Source organism: Semicossyphus pulcher, unplaced genomic scaffold (assembly GCF_022749685.1).
Source record: "Semicossyphus pulcher isolate SPU_LCO1_2020_fin unplaced genomic scaffold, fSemPul1.0.p SCAF_17, whole genome shotgun sequence".
NCBI lineage: Eukaryota > Metazoa > Chordata > Actinopteri > Labriformes > Labridae > Semicossyphus > Semicossyphus pulcher.
Window position 1 is genome coordinate 20,039,672 of NW_027211681.1, and position 17,051 is coordinate 20,056,722.

General features: G+C 39.0%; 1 protein-coding gene across 2 annotated transcripts in view; it reads left to right on the plus strand.

The window, feature by feature from the left end:
• The first annotated feature begins 1,798 nt into the window (after positions 1-1,798).
• Positions 1,799-17,051, plus strand: part of tmem131l (transmembrane 131 like) — a 32,632-nt gene continuing 17,379 nt past the window's right edge. For both annotated transcript variants that reach the window (XM_069665264.1, XM_069665265.1), the window contains exons 1-6: positions 1,799-1,971; positions 2,663-2,736; positions 6,801-6,844; positions 12,656-12,727; positions 16,265-16,388; positions 16,492-16,608. In XM_069665264.1, coding sequence (XP_069521365.1) covers positions 1,848-1,971; positions 2,663-2,736; positions 6,801-6,844; positions 12,656-12,727; positions 16,265-16,388; positions 16,492-16,608 — 555 coding nt within the window. In that variant the 5' untranslated portion in view covers positions 1,799-1,847. The remainder of the gene's footprint in view (positions 1,972-2,662; positions 2,737-6,800; positions 6,845-12,655; positions 12,728-16,264; positions 16,389-16,491; positions 16,609-17,051) is intronic.

The window sequence follows — 17,051 nt, forward strand, 5'->3', positions numbered from 1 at the left end:
ATTGTTAGTTCTTTGCTTTGTATTTATATTGTTTCTCAATGCACGTTTTTTAAATGTAACCGTAGCCATTAAAGAGGAACATGTTTGTATTAAGAGCCAATTTATGAGGAAGATGTGTACCCTTGCAAACATCCTGTGCTCTAGGGATTTAAAAGTGCTGATAGTTTCCTTTTAATATCACTTCCCATTGCATATGTTCAGTTCTTTATACTGATAACCACAAATTGCTACCAAACAATGTGCAGATGCAAATGTCAGTGCTATTACTCGTTCATTTTTTGTGGCGATCCCAAGCTCCTTACAGTGTAAGAAGTGCAAGAATTATCCAGAACAAAAACATACTCTAAATGCTTGGCTGCAGTTTTGTTTTGAGGAACTGACACACCCACAGGAGAGTAACCTGAGTGTATGTTCATGTGTGTACCTGCCCAACCTGGCCTGACTATGATTCATGAGCCTGACATGCTAAATGTCAAAACTCTCCTTGAAGGCCCTGCATAGTTTTAGCTCACTGACTCTAACTTAAAGACTGTTGTTGATTGCAGCTTCTTTGGTGAAACATGTCTTGTCCTCACAAGAAATCAGTAATGCAGTAACAACCACTGACTCTACTCCATGTATGTAACTCTAAACTGAGGCACAAATGGCTTTATCGATTGTAATAATTCTTTTACTTTATTCTAATCATTTTCTACTCTTGGGCTCAGACCTGTTGTGTCAATACCTGAGAAATTCAGAAAGAAAATCTCTTTAGGGTGGAACTGCAAACAAGTCATAAAAATGTCAAACATAACAAGAAGCCTCATCTATAAACGGCTTTTTCTGTAAGGCCTCACAAGCCGAAAAGGTTGGCAACTTTTAGTTTAATTTTCAATGATACATTATATACCATACGCATTGGTCTTTAACAAAAGGCCGTAAAATCCTAGTCTTTAAAATATTGACTGAACCTTGGTAAGTAACTTTCCACCACTGAACTTTTTAGTATTAGTACCATGTGCAGTATCAGGAGCAATATAATGTTTTCTTAACATTTTGCATTAACCCACACACTTTTTATTTTATATTTTCACTTATATTTGATTTGGTTTTTTTGGATTTCTCTAGCTTTGTACAGTATTTTTGGAGCTATCTGGCACTATAATTTCCTTCGGGAGTAATAAAGTTCTATCTAATGAATACTGTGTGCAAACTACAAAATAAGTATGTAAAAGTTACTCTAGGCTACTGTAAAATAGTAATTCACCATTACAAGTAAAGTCCTGCAGTGAAAATGGTAAAGGTAAAAATAAGTAGGTATTATTTGCAAAATGATCCTTAGAGTATTAGATTAATGTCATGTATTATTGAATTTTGTCGTGGGTAGATATTTTCTAACTACCTTAATATATTGCTGGTTACTTTAATTTATGATTTATATAGCCTTTACAGTAATGTTAAAACATAAAAGTACATAATTTCCCTCCCAAATGTAGTGCTATAGAAGTATGGAGAAGCTTGAGAAGGAAGTAGGCTACTCATGTAAAGTATAATTACCTCTAATTTGTTGAATAAATGTTTTAGTTACTTTACACCACAGTAGGGTGCATTGTGAATGTGTACCTCTGTATTATCCATGTTTTTGGTCAACGTTGTTTGGTTTACCTTCAGCAACAGACACGTAAACAGCCTTGTCGTAAGTGACAGTGGTGTCTGCTCTCACTCTACAATGTGTTTGAGGAGGCGGGGAGGAGGAGCAGAGGGAGGGAGCTGCTGCTGCTCCTGCTGCTGTTTCTGCGGCTTGGTGGTGAGAGAAAGAAAGACCAACAGCGAAACACAAGGCAGGCTGCTAGCTGAGAGAGGGCAGCATGGCGGGGCTACAGGACTTCCAACAAGGCAGCCACTGTCACAGAAAAACGTGGATCAATATACTACTAGGAATACTACAATTGCTTTTACCCTGCGTGCAGCACGGAGGGGCACAGCTGCAAGGTTTGGAACTCACCTTTATTTTCCGCGTTCCACGACCGTTGAGTTAGCTCAACTGACATGACAGCAGCCGTTGCACTGAAAAACGGCTGTCAAGCTGAATTGTCCAAACAGCTTGTAAATTTAAAATGAAGGCAACGTGTCCTGAATACACCTTTTTAAAGGCACCTTATTCATATTTTTTATTTTCCCATCATTAAAGGAGGGTTTAGCTAATGTTTTCAGTCTGCTAGTTCATGCTAGCTGCCAGGTCTGCTGCTGTTTGGTGTAAACTGTAAACGTTAACTAACGGTAACGGAAGTAACGCATAATTAACTGTCACTGATATAAAAGTAAATACAGTTGTAAGATAGCTCTTGACGGCTAAAACAGTCTTGTGTGCTGCAGTAGCAGGAGAGATGTTGTTCAAGTTCGTTAGCCACCGAGCTAACCCTCTGGCTAATCAAGAAGCTAGCAAACAGCCTTTGTCAGCCTGCCGAGGCGAAGTCATTTCCTCACTTGTCTGTGTGATTATCATCCACACCGTTGAAGTTTATGAATTTGTTATAAGCTGTAATAAAGACATAGATTGCTAGTTTGCAGTTAAAACATTTAAATGCTTAAATCTGGTGCATTTCAGATCAGTTTTATTTTCCATGTTGCCCAATTTCCATCAAACATCTCACTCTTAATTTAATTTCTTGCTCCCTCAAAGCTCTGAGTCAGATGTCCACCAGCGTGGTCGAGGTCTGGCAACCAGAAGATGCAGACCCATTAGTCCCACTTCAGGTAATCACAATTTATTTATTTTTTCCATTTGTATATGCAAAACACAAATAACTCAACAGTAACCACATGCATGAGCACGTGTATGTGTGGGTAGTGCATCCCCATTGTGTTTGACTCAAGCTTATTGAGTTGTAATTGTTAATGTGTTTATGTGAGGAAAGGTCGGTAACTGTGCAAGAGTTTAACACACTACCGTGCAATTATCGAAGTTTTCTAGCTAGTATCCATAGTTCAGAACTGAAATGAAATCAGAGCGGGAGGCCACCTGCCATGTGGCTCCTCCTTATTTTCTTTTGTACATAGTGTCCATTGTGGAGTTCAGTCTGCTATGCACGCTAAGAGCACGTTAGGAATACTACTCTACAGGCATTTCCTGCATACCAGTTTGCATTTATTTCCTACTTCTGTAATTTCCACAGCGTACTGCATGTTGTGCAGGATCTTTTTTTTGTAATCTGAATTGCAATTTCCTAAACATTATCAAGTAGGCGGGTTAGTGATTGGGTAATCAAGAAGCAGAACAAGCACAAACAGCAGGAGTTTAGTGTTTACTGATAACCTGTCATGAGGTCAACAGCTGACTGTCATGTTACCTGAGGGGGGTGTGGCTTTCTCTGCCGGCCTTTGTTAACAGGTATGGATAGCATAAATAACAGTAAGTTTGTCTAAAGGATTAATGACTTTTGTGAAATGGTATTGACGTAGTAAATAAATAAAAACAGTTTTACCTACAACAAAAATACTTAATCTTAGTTTTACTTTGCAATATCTGTACTTCAGTAATATCTTTAGACATGCCTAGACCACAGGCACCAGAGGGGGAGTTTTTTTTCAATTGAGATGGTTAAAAGGAGGGGGAAAAGAGGTGGGTTGTCAGTGCTTGGACGTGCATTTTCCACTCATCTCTACCTTGCTGACCAATTGGCAGATGGCAGAATTGTTGACATTGTTAGGTGTCATGTTTAGATAGGCAGTGGTGAATGGACCCACTGTCTCAGTTACATAGGCCATGTGAAATAGAGCATGACATGGGTGTCTTTCTTTCCTCTATATGCAAGTGCTGCTGCTGCTCAGCTGGTTAAGTAGCATACTGTATGTTGCTGCGGGCCCATTGAAGAAGTGGTGCAGAAGATACAGTGTCATAAGACCGTAAAAATGAAACTGATGATCAAATTTAGGCAGCAGAGATCATAAGCGAGCAGAAATTGTGTTGGTGAGTAGAATTTAATATAGTTGCCATTTTAATCTTGTACATTTATTTTGTTTTTGAAAACATTGGGTTGTGTTTGGAATTGAATATGGATCACATGTTTAGATTGGCTGCAAGTCTAAATAGGTGTCACTCAGTAATTTGGATCCACTGGGTGCGTCCTTCGCGGCCTACCGTATCCCGAGATGCATTGCACGCCAATTCAAATGATATGGCAGACTTTTAAACGACCGATGAATACACTTTAAAATGGAAAAGTAATTGGTTTCAATCAATCGATTAGCCATTGTTACACATGTTTAAGAAAATGAAAGTTAAATTATCTTTAAAATAATAGGTAAACTTAAGCGTTAGCTAGTTTAACGATCCCCGCAGGCTATGAATGGAGCATCCTCCGTGGACCGCCTCCTTCGAAGGATGGGAAACGGCTATTGTTATATTGGTGCAGGTTTTCATCTCTTTTATGTGCCTGTTTGTTTTTTTGTAAACAAACAATTGTCATTAGTTTCCCTGCAAACCATCAGTCATTTAAAGTCACTCCATTCATTTTTAAATTCCTGCAACTAGAGTCCAATTCATTTACAAATGGTTCTGCTCCGGTGAATATTCTTCTTGCATCAATGGCTCACCTGCTGCAACAAGCAGCAACAGAATTTGTTCTGTCATTGCCTAATCAGCTGGAAAATCTGCTTTGTCTCATTCACTTAAGCCAAACCTTAAAGGTGCTGGGGGGTTTATGAGGATAACATACAGAATAAAACAAGGACACTTCAGTTGGAAACTTTTCAAGCTGCAGCATGCAGGTTTTGTCAAGTCTTGCCAACAGATATGCAATTATAGATAGAACCAGTATGTCAAAGCTTATATCACAGTATATATTAGTATATATGATGGAGATTGAAACACGTATATATCAAAAATATACATAGAAATGCAAATAAGATGTCTGATAAATTATGATCCCATATTAAAATGAAACAATCTTATATATTGGTATAAACCAGACTTGCTCTTTGACTTGCAGAATTTCCTGCAATGGCTTTAATAACCAAAGATATTTAAAGGGTAGTCTCTAGCTTTGCAATAAAAAAAATGTCATAGTAGTTATTGGCTGGCAAATCTTTATGGCCTCGTAGTATATGGTGTAATATGGCCCAACCCATGACACTACAGCTGAGATTTTAGAGCATCAGATGTCAGGCTTTTAAAGGTGTTATTTGAGCTCCAGTTTCTTAAGGTGTATGTTTGGCTTGGTGCTCAATGAGCACAGATCTGACAGGAGTTAAAACATCTGATCAAGACTCATAGAGGTGTTAAACGCAGACACTTATAGGCTTCCTACATTAGTGTTATTTGTGGTGCGATCAGGAAGCCATGATGTTGCCATAAGGCCCCTGATTGTTCCTATGGAAACTGTATGATCTGTGTTTGAAGAGACCTAAGCTTATCTCCATAGGCCATACATGGTGCACATAACCAACTACACTCCAGTTAACAATGTTTGAACTGCTGTTTTGTAATTTTCAGCGAGCTACTTACCAAGCCAAGTAAAATGCACTTCCCTCATGCGTGTTCTGCTGCTGTATTTTGAAATATTCAGCCGTGTTTGAAAGGATTGCCTCAGGTAATTGTGAAACTGAGCCTCATTTCCAGACTAGCTTTGATACTTACGAAAATGGAGAGATTACACAGTTATCACACAGTTTGGGGTTTTATCCGAGCCACGCCATTGTGACAATAATCAGTCTGTTGTCAATTAACTACAAAGTGCCATGCTGGTCATTTTCCCCTCAGGAAGAGCGAGCCTAAACAACACTCAGGACATGCATTATGTTCACATGCACAGTGTAATCTGGTTAGGCAATAGTTTGCAGCATGCACATGGTTCAGCATAACTAGATTTACATAATAAATCCACTTGATTTGCGATAATTGTCCGACTGTCTGAAAGGATGCTCTGTAACCTTGAGGAAACATTATTAGTGCTACAAATTGATGAAAAATAAATGGAAGGACTTTGTTGATATGCCTTTTTGTTTATTTGGAAAAATTAAATTTTTCTTCACCACAGGCGGAGTATTGACATTTCCTGATTGGCAGATGGATTAAAATGTTTATATCCTTCGGGAAATATTCTTGGCATAAAACCACCGTAACCAATACAACATAATGTTGTTAACATGATCATTAAAATAATAAGTATGTAGAAAATACTGTGTTCTTTGTAGACGGGCTATCTGAGATCAACAAATATGAAAATCCCAATTTTAACAATCATCAGATTTGTCTAGAGCTGTATCAAACTGTACCTTGTTTCAACTTTATGAAGTCGCAGATCTTCATAAATTCCCTATTTATTCACTAATCCTTCATAACTAGTGTGAGATCATGTATAGGACAACAAACTGGATGTGCTTTATTTTATTCAGAGAACTACAGTTATTGGCAGAAATAGCTGCCTGCTGTCTAACCCTCAGATTCGAGTTGGGAAAGATGCAATGCCAGTTTTAGTTTCCTAAGGCTATTCCAGTTTCCTGCTTGAATTCCCAGCTTTATTTACAGTGAAACGGTCTTTTATGTAACATAAAACCTTTGGCATGTTTTAAAGAAATAAATGCACGTGCACAGTGAGATGTTTTATCACAGTTTGTGTTGTATCAATGTGCATCAAACCTCTGATTGTATGAAAATCATCATAGTAGCCAGAAGGCAGTTTGACAGAACAAGTAGACTTACTTCCCAAAAAAGCCTCCTGATGTGGATCTTTTCAGGCCCCCGTTTGAAAGAAGAAGAAATGGGTTGCATTGTGCTGTTTGACCACATTGATTAAAGTGTCATTTTCTGTCATTTTCAGGTGGAGAAGGAGCGAAGAAAAGACGGTCTTCCACTTGAAGACGGGTAAGTTTCATTTTTAAGCATATCTTCTGTGGGAACTGCATAAAACTGAAACTCTTCTGTGGATTTTTACACCTTTGTGTTGTATTGCACAGTCATGACAGTCAGAAACCCCGAATGAAAAGGCGTAAGAGACATCTCAACCATCTCACTTTGCTGGTTTAAACATTGTTCTGAAAGTTGATGAAAGGTTTCCACCTGTTCATGACTGCCACTCGGGAATAGTTAGAGCGTTATCACCGCCATAATTACCAACAAACCCTAAACCAACTTACAGATCGCATCATACTGAAGGGTTTTCTTTTGTATAATGTAGACTGGAATTATACTGCGTGACTGAATGAAAGCAGGGCTGTGACGCTGACAGCCCAATGAAAAAACAAGCCTACCTCTTCACCACCACAGAAGACGTGTGTGCAGGAGTGGTTTTTGACAAAAAACTGTTCCAATGAAATGTGACCATATTCAACAAACTACAAATTGTCGTACAGCTCTGTTAAGTGGTGTGGCATATTTTTGTATGACGTGGTGCGGTTTCCCTTTAATAGGCCCGAAGCTTTCTAAAAAGGCCCTTTAAAAGTCCTCCCCTGTATGAAGGCTGTGTTGTTTATGTTGGTGAGTGAGGGGGTGTGTGTGACTGAGAGAGTTTGGGGGCGTGTGTTAGAGAGGCACAGAACCGAATTCCTGACTAATTTTAGAAACTCCTTGAAAGAAAAAGGAGGGGAGGTCTGTCTTTCCCAGCTGTTTTTTTTTTGTTCCCGCTGAAATTTTTTTCGGAAAATAGTTGTTTGCAGCAAATTATCAACCATTTATGGTTATTAGCTAATAGCTCGCTCATAAACAGAGCAATCCCATTCGCGTATGTTAAACGCATAGTTTTTAAGCTACACATATTGTAGTGTTTAGTTTGGCTTCTGCTCCTTGTTTATCTTGAGAAGCCATGCCAGTAATGTAAAGAGCCCAGCCCGTCATATAGGCCTTCCTAAACCTTCAAGTATGTTCTCCACACGCACAGTACAGTTTGATTTACCTCTCTCTCCAATGTGTTCTTATTTCTCTGCATGATTTTAATAGTAATTGACTAAATAGTTCCATAATCTTTAAAAAGCGCCATTTGGCATTGCAATACATACATCTTCTTTTGTAACAGTGTGTTAAAGTCACATGCAACCAATCCTGCTTGTAAAGGTCAGCTAACTAGCCTTGAGGGGTACTAGTAATGTCTTCTAAAGTGAGCCTCCAAAGTCTGAGTAACACAACCCTCATGACCCCATAGTGATACTGAACAGTGTGGGAATATGGCCATTTTTAATCAGGGGAGGTGAGAAGTAAAGGAGGCACTGCTGGTTGACCTCCAGAGCTGTGGGGCTGCAAGGCCTCTCGTGCCTGGGTTATCAGGCACTTAGCAGGCCTGCCATCACTCTCTCCCAGCCTAAAGAGCAGAGCAGGCGGCAGACACAGAGGTTAATGATATCTCTTTGTCAGTCCTGGCTTGTGTCAGAATGTCTCAGCTCTTCTCTTCCTGTCTTTATAGCTATTTTTATTAAATCTAAACCACAATAATTTCCGATATCACACTTGCTCTTTCACCCTGTTGATTTTAAAGGAGATCTTCCTCACACAAACCTGCTCCTCTCTGCAGTAAAGTGTTAATACTGTGGCATTAGAATTAAGAACCACATGGTTTAAATTTAAGTCTAAGTGGTTTCACTGTGTTCTACAAAAGCAAGTCAACACCTGCTGACCCAAACTCTCCACTGGTCCTAACCTCTCCCTCGGAGCTCGGCTGAGGTCACTGCTAACATTGACTTTATTTGAGTTAGATCCAGGGGATCAAATAGCGCCAAACATAACTTGTTATTTTTGTGCTGTGGCGGTGGATAGAACCCTTTGGACTACAGCTCAGTGGTCTACTTGTTGAGAGGCGGAGTTTTTCTTTAAAGGCAGCTGCTGTTGAATTTGGAGAAAATACCGAATCATAGAACAAGGTTAATGCCTCCTCTGCTTTGTGAAGAAGTACGTAAGACGCTGACACCACATGAGCTTAAAATTCACAATTTTAAAGAGTGCTGCATGTTTTCTACTTCTTATTTAACATTTAATCTACATTTTTGCATATTAAAACTAATTCCTTTTACCTCTTTCTTTATCAGTACATTTATATTGTATTTAGGTAGTGCATTCCTTAACACAGTCTTTTATCCCAGTCTGCTTATAATTCAATAAATGGCTGCAAGATTTTAAAACATTATCATCCAATTTGGTGTATCAGACGCACTTTTAATAAAAAAGTTTAAAAGTGTTCATATTTCGGTGCGATTACTTTACCAGTACAAAATGCAGAGAGAGATATGCTATTGTGTTACGGTATTTTACTCATATGATGACGCTATAATCTAGCTAAGTTGTCGGTTGTTAAGTGGTGACATCACACCTCCGCATTAAACCGTTTCCGGGTCCAAGCCGCCACAGTGTCTCCTATTTACAACATGCCGCAGTGCTGTTTTGACTAAAAACTAACTTGATTGTTGCTAACGCTTCGTCACAGACATGCACCGTCATGATCGCCATAGCAGCTACCACCCTCACAACAATCAACGTTACCGTAGGCTTCCAGCTGCCGCTAGCTACAGCACCGGTAGCTAGCAGGATAGCAAACTCATTTCCCCTTCACATTTGACCCCTCATATGCTCACCCACCCACGTACACAAACACACACACACACAGCTTTTCCGCTCTGACTCACACTGTCTGAAGTTATACTGTATGACAAGTTAGGAATTAACAAACAATTACTACTGCATGACAGTGAGGGATAGAGGAGCAGCTCGTGTTATGTAATAGAGGAGACAGTGAGTGTTTCTCTTATCAAGTCAAACCACACCAGCAGCTTATTTGTTGGTCTTTGTGTTGTGGTTTTGAATTAGTAATTTTTTTATTTATGTTAGTTATCGCGTTAAAATCTACCACAGGGAGAAAGAAAGAGGGAAACATTGTTATTTCAGAGCTGGTAAACCATCAGGCAGGATGGTGTTTCAGTTAGTAAAAGCAGGTGAATTAATTACTATTGCTTCATGAAAGAAATGTGCATGAATAGTGGAAGCAAAAACAGTTTGCAATATTTGTTTACAAATACAATACAATATCTGTTGTTAAGAATATCTATATGTGTGTGGACAAGGCCTTACAGTCTTGCAGGTAGTTGATGTTTCTGTTCTGTGTGTTGCTAGCTCTTGTTAAACACTGTGGATAATTATCCCAGTCCGTTTTAGCCTGCAGTGAATTGTTGCTCTATTATGATGACAGAGCAGGTCTTTCCTTTTTTATTCGCTCTCTTGATGCTTGTTGAGGGACCAAGGCAAAAAATCAGCACCTATTGATTGGCCACAGCGGAAGGAAGAAAATGGTTGCTTGGGGGTTTTTTCGTCTTTGTCGGTGCTCTTTTTATTTCTGTTGCCTCAGCATTGACCCCTTTATGCTTCCTTACCCAACTACAGCTGAACAGCTGCACACTAACTGATACAGCTCAGTAAATGTGTTGCACAGGTGACAACTATGTATGTGGAGATGGATGTTATGTTAAAAGAACACCAAGCAGCAACACTTATAGTGAATATGTCCTCTTAACCAGAGATAGATTACAGATAAATTGGGCTTTGTGTCCAATTTCTCAGCAGTATAGTATGCCAAGTCTGTAGTTTTATGTCCCAGCATTAGACTAAAAACCTTTTCCTGTTAAACAGTAACCACGCTCACCAAAGCAGAAGATACACGTCTGTCTTTACAACACTGAGCTTCCTGTTCACTGTGGCTATCTGCAGTGTCAACAGGTTGAACTAAGATCACTCTGATATCCTGCACATGATAACTCTACACTAACCTGGCATCAGTAGTTCTCTAATCACTCCTGACTTATCATATTTTATGTAGACGGCCACAATAAATTCATATAAACTGTTTTCAAGTTGTAGTCTGAAGTGAAACTTATAAGAATAGGTAATATTATGTAGGAATGTTGTAAAAGGAGATTAGGGAGATTAGGAAATTGGATTGCTGCCTTAACAGGAAACTATCCACTCAGAACATTTCCGAACATTTGCATTTGTTACGTAACCTCGTGAGCTGTACTCTTCTGTCGTGTTTGCAACGTACATCACTGGGAGTCTTTTCAGCCCTGCTCTGCTCTCTTTTTTTTTACACAATTATATAAAAGAAAACTTCTGAACATGGAATTTAATGTATTATTCCTTTCAAAGAGCAGACCGCTTCAGCAGTGAATGATCTTGTTATTAAGTTTGAGTACTTTTATTGAACCTTTTCCCTCTTAGCATTTCAATAGAGGCAAACAAAATGAATTCAACATTTTTGGTTGAAAATATGCTGCCAGTTCTTTTGATATTTAAACAGCTAGAAAGCCAGCCCATGGAGTGTTTTGCATGGTCCAATAATAGAGTGATTAATTCACCTTCAGGGTCATGAAAATCCCACAGTGGCCTCCCTTCAGTTATTAATAAGTGCCTCATGATATACTAAATATCCCAGCAGTGGGAGACTTCCTCATTGTTGTTCAGTGTTTTGAACACATCACATTGTGTCATTCAGCAGGGGTTTTCAGTCTGTCTTAATATTAATGCATTTTCTCTCAGAACGATAACTTAGACCAACCAACCAGCTTTCTAATGAATACCAAAATGGCATCCAGACCGCAATCCAGCCTTTACCACATAGCCTATTATTTTACTCTGTCAATGATTGCTTTTCTGGCAGATCAACCTTCAGCCAGTTCATGGTTGCCTGCCATGTGAATGATGTTGTGTGTGTCTTAAAAAGTCTCCTTTCATACAGCTTGAGATTGGACCTGACCACTGTGAATGCTAAAACACCCTTGGTAAATAGACTGTACTTTTATAGCACTTTTCTAGTCTTGCGACCACTCTAAGCGCTTTTACTCTACATGTCACATTCACCCTTTCACATACACATTCCTATAGTGATGGCAGAGGCTGCTAAGTCATCAAATTCAAATTATGCCTCCACAATCATTTTGGGATTCACTTCGACATGTAGACTGAGGGAGCTGGGGATCGAACCCCAACCTTCAAAGTGAAAGACAGCTGACTCTTATCACTCAGCCCCAGCCGCCCCAGCCACATCCATATGAAAAGGATCCCAGTATCAAGAGATGGTGTGTTCATGGTTCATAGGATAAGCATGTTACGCATGCTAGAGAGCGCTAAAGGTGCCACACAATGTTTTGAGGTCCTTTTCTCATTAAAAACAGCCTCTGAACCCATTTAATATTTTGGCACTTAGGACTTTGCCATCAGTCTGTAAATGTGAGTGTGAATGGGTGAATGTGATATGTAGTGTAAAAGCACCTTTGAGTGGTCAGAAGACAAGAAAAGCGCTATATAAGTACAGTCCATTTAACATGTACTTCTGTGGTGTTTTGTTTCATACAGGTTAATGTGCAGATGTCATGTTGCTACTCTAAGTGGAGTGTGTGATTGTTTTCATATGCAAGGAGTGATTTAAATTGTAATCCAGTACGAGCAGCCCCTCTTTGTGCTTTAGTCATCTAATGTCTGTTGGCATGATCCTAGTTTCTTTGTTGGCCCGGGCAGTAAGTGGTTTGTGAAGCGTCCTGGGGGCAGTTATAGTTTTGTCTATAAATTTATCCATGTGAACTGTCACATGCTCTGTTGCAAAACAGGTCACAGTGTTCTTGTGAACAGTGTTGGTGAAAAACATCTATTAAGATATAAATACTGTGCTTATGTTTATGTCTCTTGTTATTTTCTTCTCTCCACCAGCTCCTCTGCATATACACGGGAGAATGGGAGGCCCTTGCATTTTCAGCCCCCAGCGCTGGAGTTTGGGACGCAGTAAGTCCTGTTCTCACTTCCTGGTTTGATATGACTTGCCTTAACAAGCCTACATGTTAGTCGTTTAGTACTGAAAATGATGAAACCCTTTATAACACGCCCAATAACAAAATGTACCTCATTTCACCACCTTTCACTCTTGAGTGATGTGAAAAACTCCACTGACTTGATTGGCGTTATTATAGCACAGTGTTGCCAAACACGTGACCTGTCACTCTGATATATGCTACAAAAAGGGAACATTTCATAAAGCAGGGGGGCCCTCAATCTTGCAGAGCAGACGGGATATCCAAGTATGGCAGTAAGCTTCCTTTCCCAGCATCCAGACGCATACTGGAGAGAGCTGACCCCAGTTACAAGGGTTAAGAACTTCACTGTTTGCCTCTATTCTCCCAAAACAGTCAGAACATTAGATGTAATGCTGTGGTTGGAACGCACTGGCAGTCCTTTTCAAAGCAAACAGTCCCAAGCTGCATCTATTTTGTAGTATTTTGTATCATACTTTTGGAATGCAGGAAGCAGACCCATGACCAAAAACTACTGGAATAATATTTTAAAATGGTTTCAGGAAATTTGAACTAAAGTCCCACAAGCTAAGTCTCTGTGGGAACACCTCTAATTATGCTGCTGAGTTACATCAGTAGTATTGACTGTTTGAGTTCACTTGCATAGCAAATACAATGACATGGATACAGCAAATAACTGAATGTTGAACTATACACAGTTATACAGCTGATGTAGTGTATCAGCTTGAGTGTCCTTGTCTGTGTGTCTCCCTGAAGTATATTAATATGTTTATAAACAATATGTGCATCAGACAGTATGACAATTAATCAAAAACACTGCCTGAGTTAAAAGCTTTAGAAATATAGTAGAAAGACTTTTTCTATAGATCTATCTGTATCCGGAGTTAATCCTCCTGAGTGGGTGTTAAATTTGCCTGAAGTGAAAGTAAAGACAAACTCTCAAATGACAAACAGGAAGTGAAAGATGCTTCGGTTGAGGCTTCACTGAACACCTTAAAATGAAAATGTCATGAGTGTAGTTATATGAGCATTTATAGGGTCCAATTTTCTCTTAGTTCTCCTCAACTGTAACTGACTGCCTTAATCACAATAATAGTAAAACATTATGACTAAATAAAAGCTGAAATATGACCTCCTCTATTTTGAGTAATTTTCTGGCTCGAGATAGCTTAACTTCAAAGAATTATTCTCCAAACATCCTGTATTGTAATAAACTCTCTCCTCTGAGGCTGACTCATGGCCTATGCATGCTGAACAAACTGCTGATGTTTAACATGTTCCCTTGAGAAAAAAAGGTTTGAGTCATGAAGATGAGGATGTCCTTCTCCACACACAATTTAAAAAGGAGAGTCAAACTCAAAAGCATTTAATAATTTGCTTTTCCATTCAGAAAATGAAACGAAGCATTAAAACTATTTATATTTCTGGGCTTCCTCTGCAGAGATCATCACAGACCAACCAAGCTAATTTCATCTTCTTACTCCCCAGCCAAGTTTCATGTGCTGCTTAGTCTTTCAACTGTGTTCTCCTCTGTTTGAGAGGCACACTGACTGTTTACTGGATCTTCTTATGTATTGCTTTTCTGCATTAGAGGAGGGCAGACTCTGAAGATGTAGTTTGCAAAAGAGAGACCAGTGATATCATTGGAGATATACAGACATATGTACAGAATATACCATACCTTCACATGTTTAATTATGCTCCAACACAGGGAAAAATACATTAGACTTAACATTAACATGTTAAAAAAATGTTTATGGTCCTTTTCAGATCAAAGAGGTCCTACAGTATGCTAATCAAATGTTTGCTGTCTAAACATAGCAAATGTAGGCAGACTTTGATGATGAGTACAAACAAGCACTTGACTAGTTGAGGACAAGAGGTGCAGATTGGACTAACCAGTTCTTGTGGTTTTACTGCTAAATCTTTTGTTAAATTCCAAAATTATTTCCTGCTCCTGCGGCGCCAACTTTGTGTTGTGACAGCAGCATTCATTAAATATTTATAGGCAGATTTCTGACATTTGTTTGTATGTGAGGGGTGCATTAGAGTATTTCAAATGGCAGTGTTCAATACTTACATGTAAATTATATCCATAAAATGTCCCTTAACTTAGCTTTGTATGTCGGGTCAAAAGTAGCGATACAACTACTAACACATAACCGATAACATTAATTATAGTGTGCATTATTTTTGTTCTGGTTTAACCACAATAAACAAATTAATTTATTTTAATCTTTTTTGAATTTGTCATCCTTTGTTCACTGATAAAAACATGCAAAGGTCAAACTATTTAAGCGTCTTCTACAAACAACTATGTGTAAATTACCCTTTAAAAGGTTAAAGGTTATTATGTTTTGAGTGTGAACACAAACACAAGCATCTCTCTGGCACAGACCCAACAGACCCTGAACAATAAAAACTTTAAAGTGGTAGCATTTGTTGCCGAACAACAGTGTTAGATTACATTTCATCAGAGGTAACTGTTATTGTTATTACTCTCTGTATATCTATAAGAATACAACTATTATGACAGTAAGCCACTCATGTACTCAGCATTATGCAAGATTATCTCTAAGACCCAGTCAACTTGTAATTTAGCCCACATGAAAGTCAGTCAAACATGGTTAATTAAAAGCCTTGTACAAAATTGTACTTTAAGTGATTACATTCCCCTTGTGTGAGAACACAGCAGTGAGAACATGAGGTTCAAAAGACATCTGTATTTTAATTAACCCGAGGTGCTGGTGGAAAGGGTGGGGTAAGAGGTATTAATCTGTTTCCTTAGCTTGGCTGTCACAAAGCAAAAAATGTTGAGTGGGGACTGTCGCTGTAAAACGAGGTTAGTCTTTGTGCTGATATAACCCAGAGCCTTTTCATCGCCTTCCTTACTTACCTTCTTTGCGTCTGTGTTTTCACTTCTGACACTAAGAGGTGACACTTGTTAGCCTTCTGTTGACTAAAAGGCAAACTACCCTTGTGTCACCTTATTGACACAATGCAAAACATTAGTTATTCAGTGACTCATTGCAGTGACCGAATTACTAGGCTAATCTAACTTATAAAAACTGACACATGAAGGATTACATCTCTGTATGACCTAGATATGAATGCAAATTAAAATAAGCGCATTTGTTTGCTGGCTTTACTCTTTTACATACAGTATTAAAAGTCACATTATTTGCAGTAATAAACAGGGCACAGTATAAGAAGAGGATGGCAATATCCTTCCTTTTTATATATGTAACCTCAGTCATATGATCATGTGGCATTGCAAAGTTTTGCTTCCTTTAATTAACTTTAACCACCACAACCATCCCCGTCCTAATGGTTAAAACAAGCATCTGAAGGGTCTTATTTCATAAATGCCTAATGAATGAGCTAACTCAAAGATAATTGTGTGAGAACATTTTTTGGCCCTTAAGAATTGGGCATTAAATGTCTCAGCTGGCTACAGTGCACCATGGTCGCTGAGAGCCCCTTGTTTATGATGCTGTTCTGTCTTTTACAGGCCGCTGGGGCTGGCAAGAGCTGAAACCATATATATACACAACCCCAGCCAGGAAGTTCATGTGACACTGCTGTCAATGTTTACATCCAGCAGGCATTTTTACATACCCTTCTTTCACAGAAGAGTAAGTGTATGTTTGTGTTTGTGCAATATTTTAACAAGTACCAGTGTCTGGTCATGTGTTAACACGTCTGAAATAACTATTCATGTTTCCTCTCCTGTCCTAGGGGATCCCACCCAGAGGGAAGGCATCTTTTAAACTAATTTTCCTCCCGTCTGAGGAGGGCAATGTAGAAAACACATTATTTATAAACACATCGGCCCATGGGCTGCTCTCATACCAGGTGAGCTTCATCAATACACCATCTGCTGTATGCTCTCAGACAATGTTCTGTTGAAATGTTGGTTAAATCCCTCATCGTTATGCAAGTGGTCCTCCTTCTCCCTCAGCTCTTACCTCCAAATTAAACTTTTATTATATGAAATTTGTTTTTCTTCTTAATCTAAATGGCACCAGACCAGACTGCTCATGGTCTGAGGCTTCTACTCAAATATTAGCTTGCGTCCACCATACTTGCTTTTACTTTTTATCTAAGGTGCACATGCTTTTCACACAACCAGTGCTTCTCTTTTTGCAGCTTTTATTGTGACACTGTAAATGTTGTTGCTTATACTTCACCTTAGTAGACCTGTGCAATGAGAACACAGTCCGGTCATTTGCATTCACGTGCTTCAAACTGATGTCTCCTCAGTCTGTCTTGTTATTCCACCTTAACTGGTTGTGCTA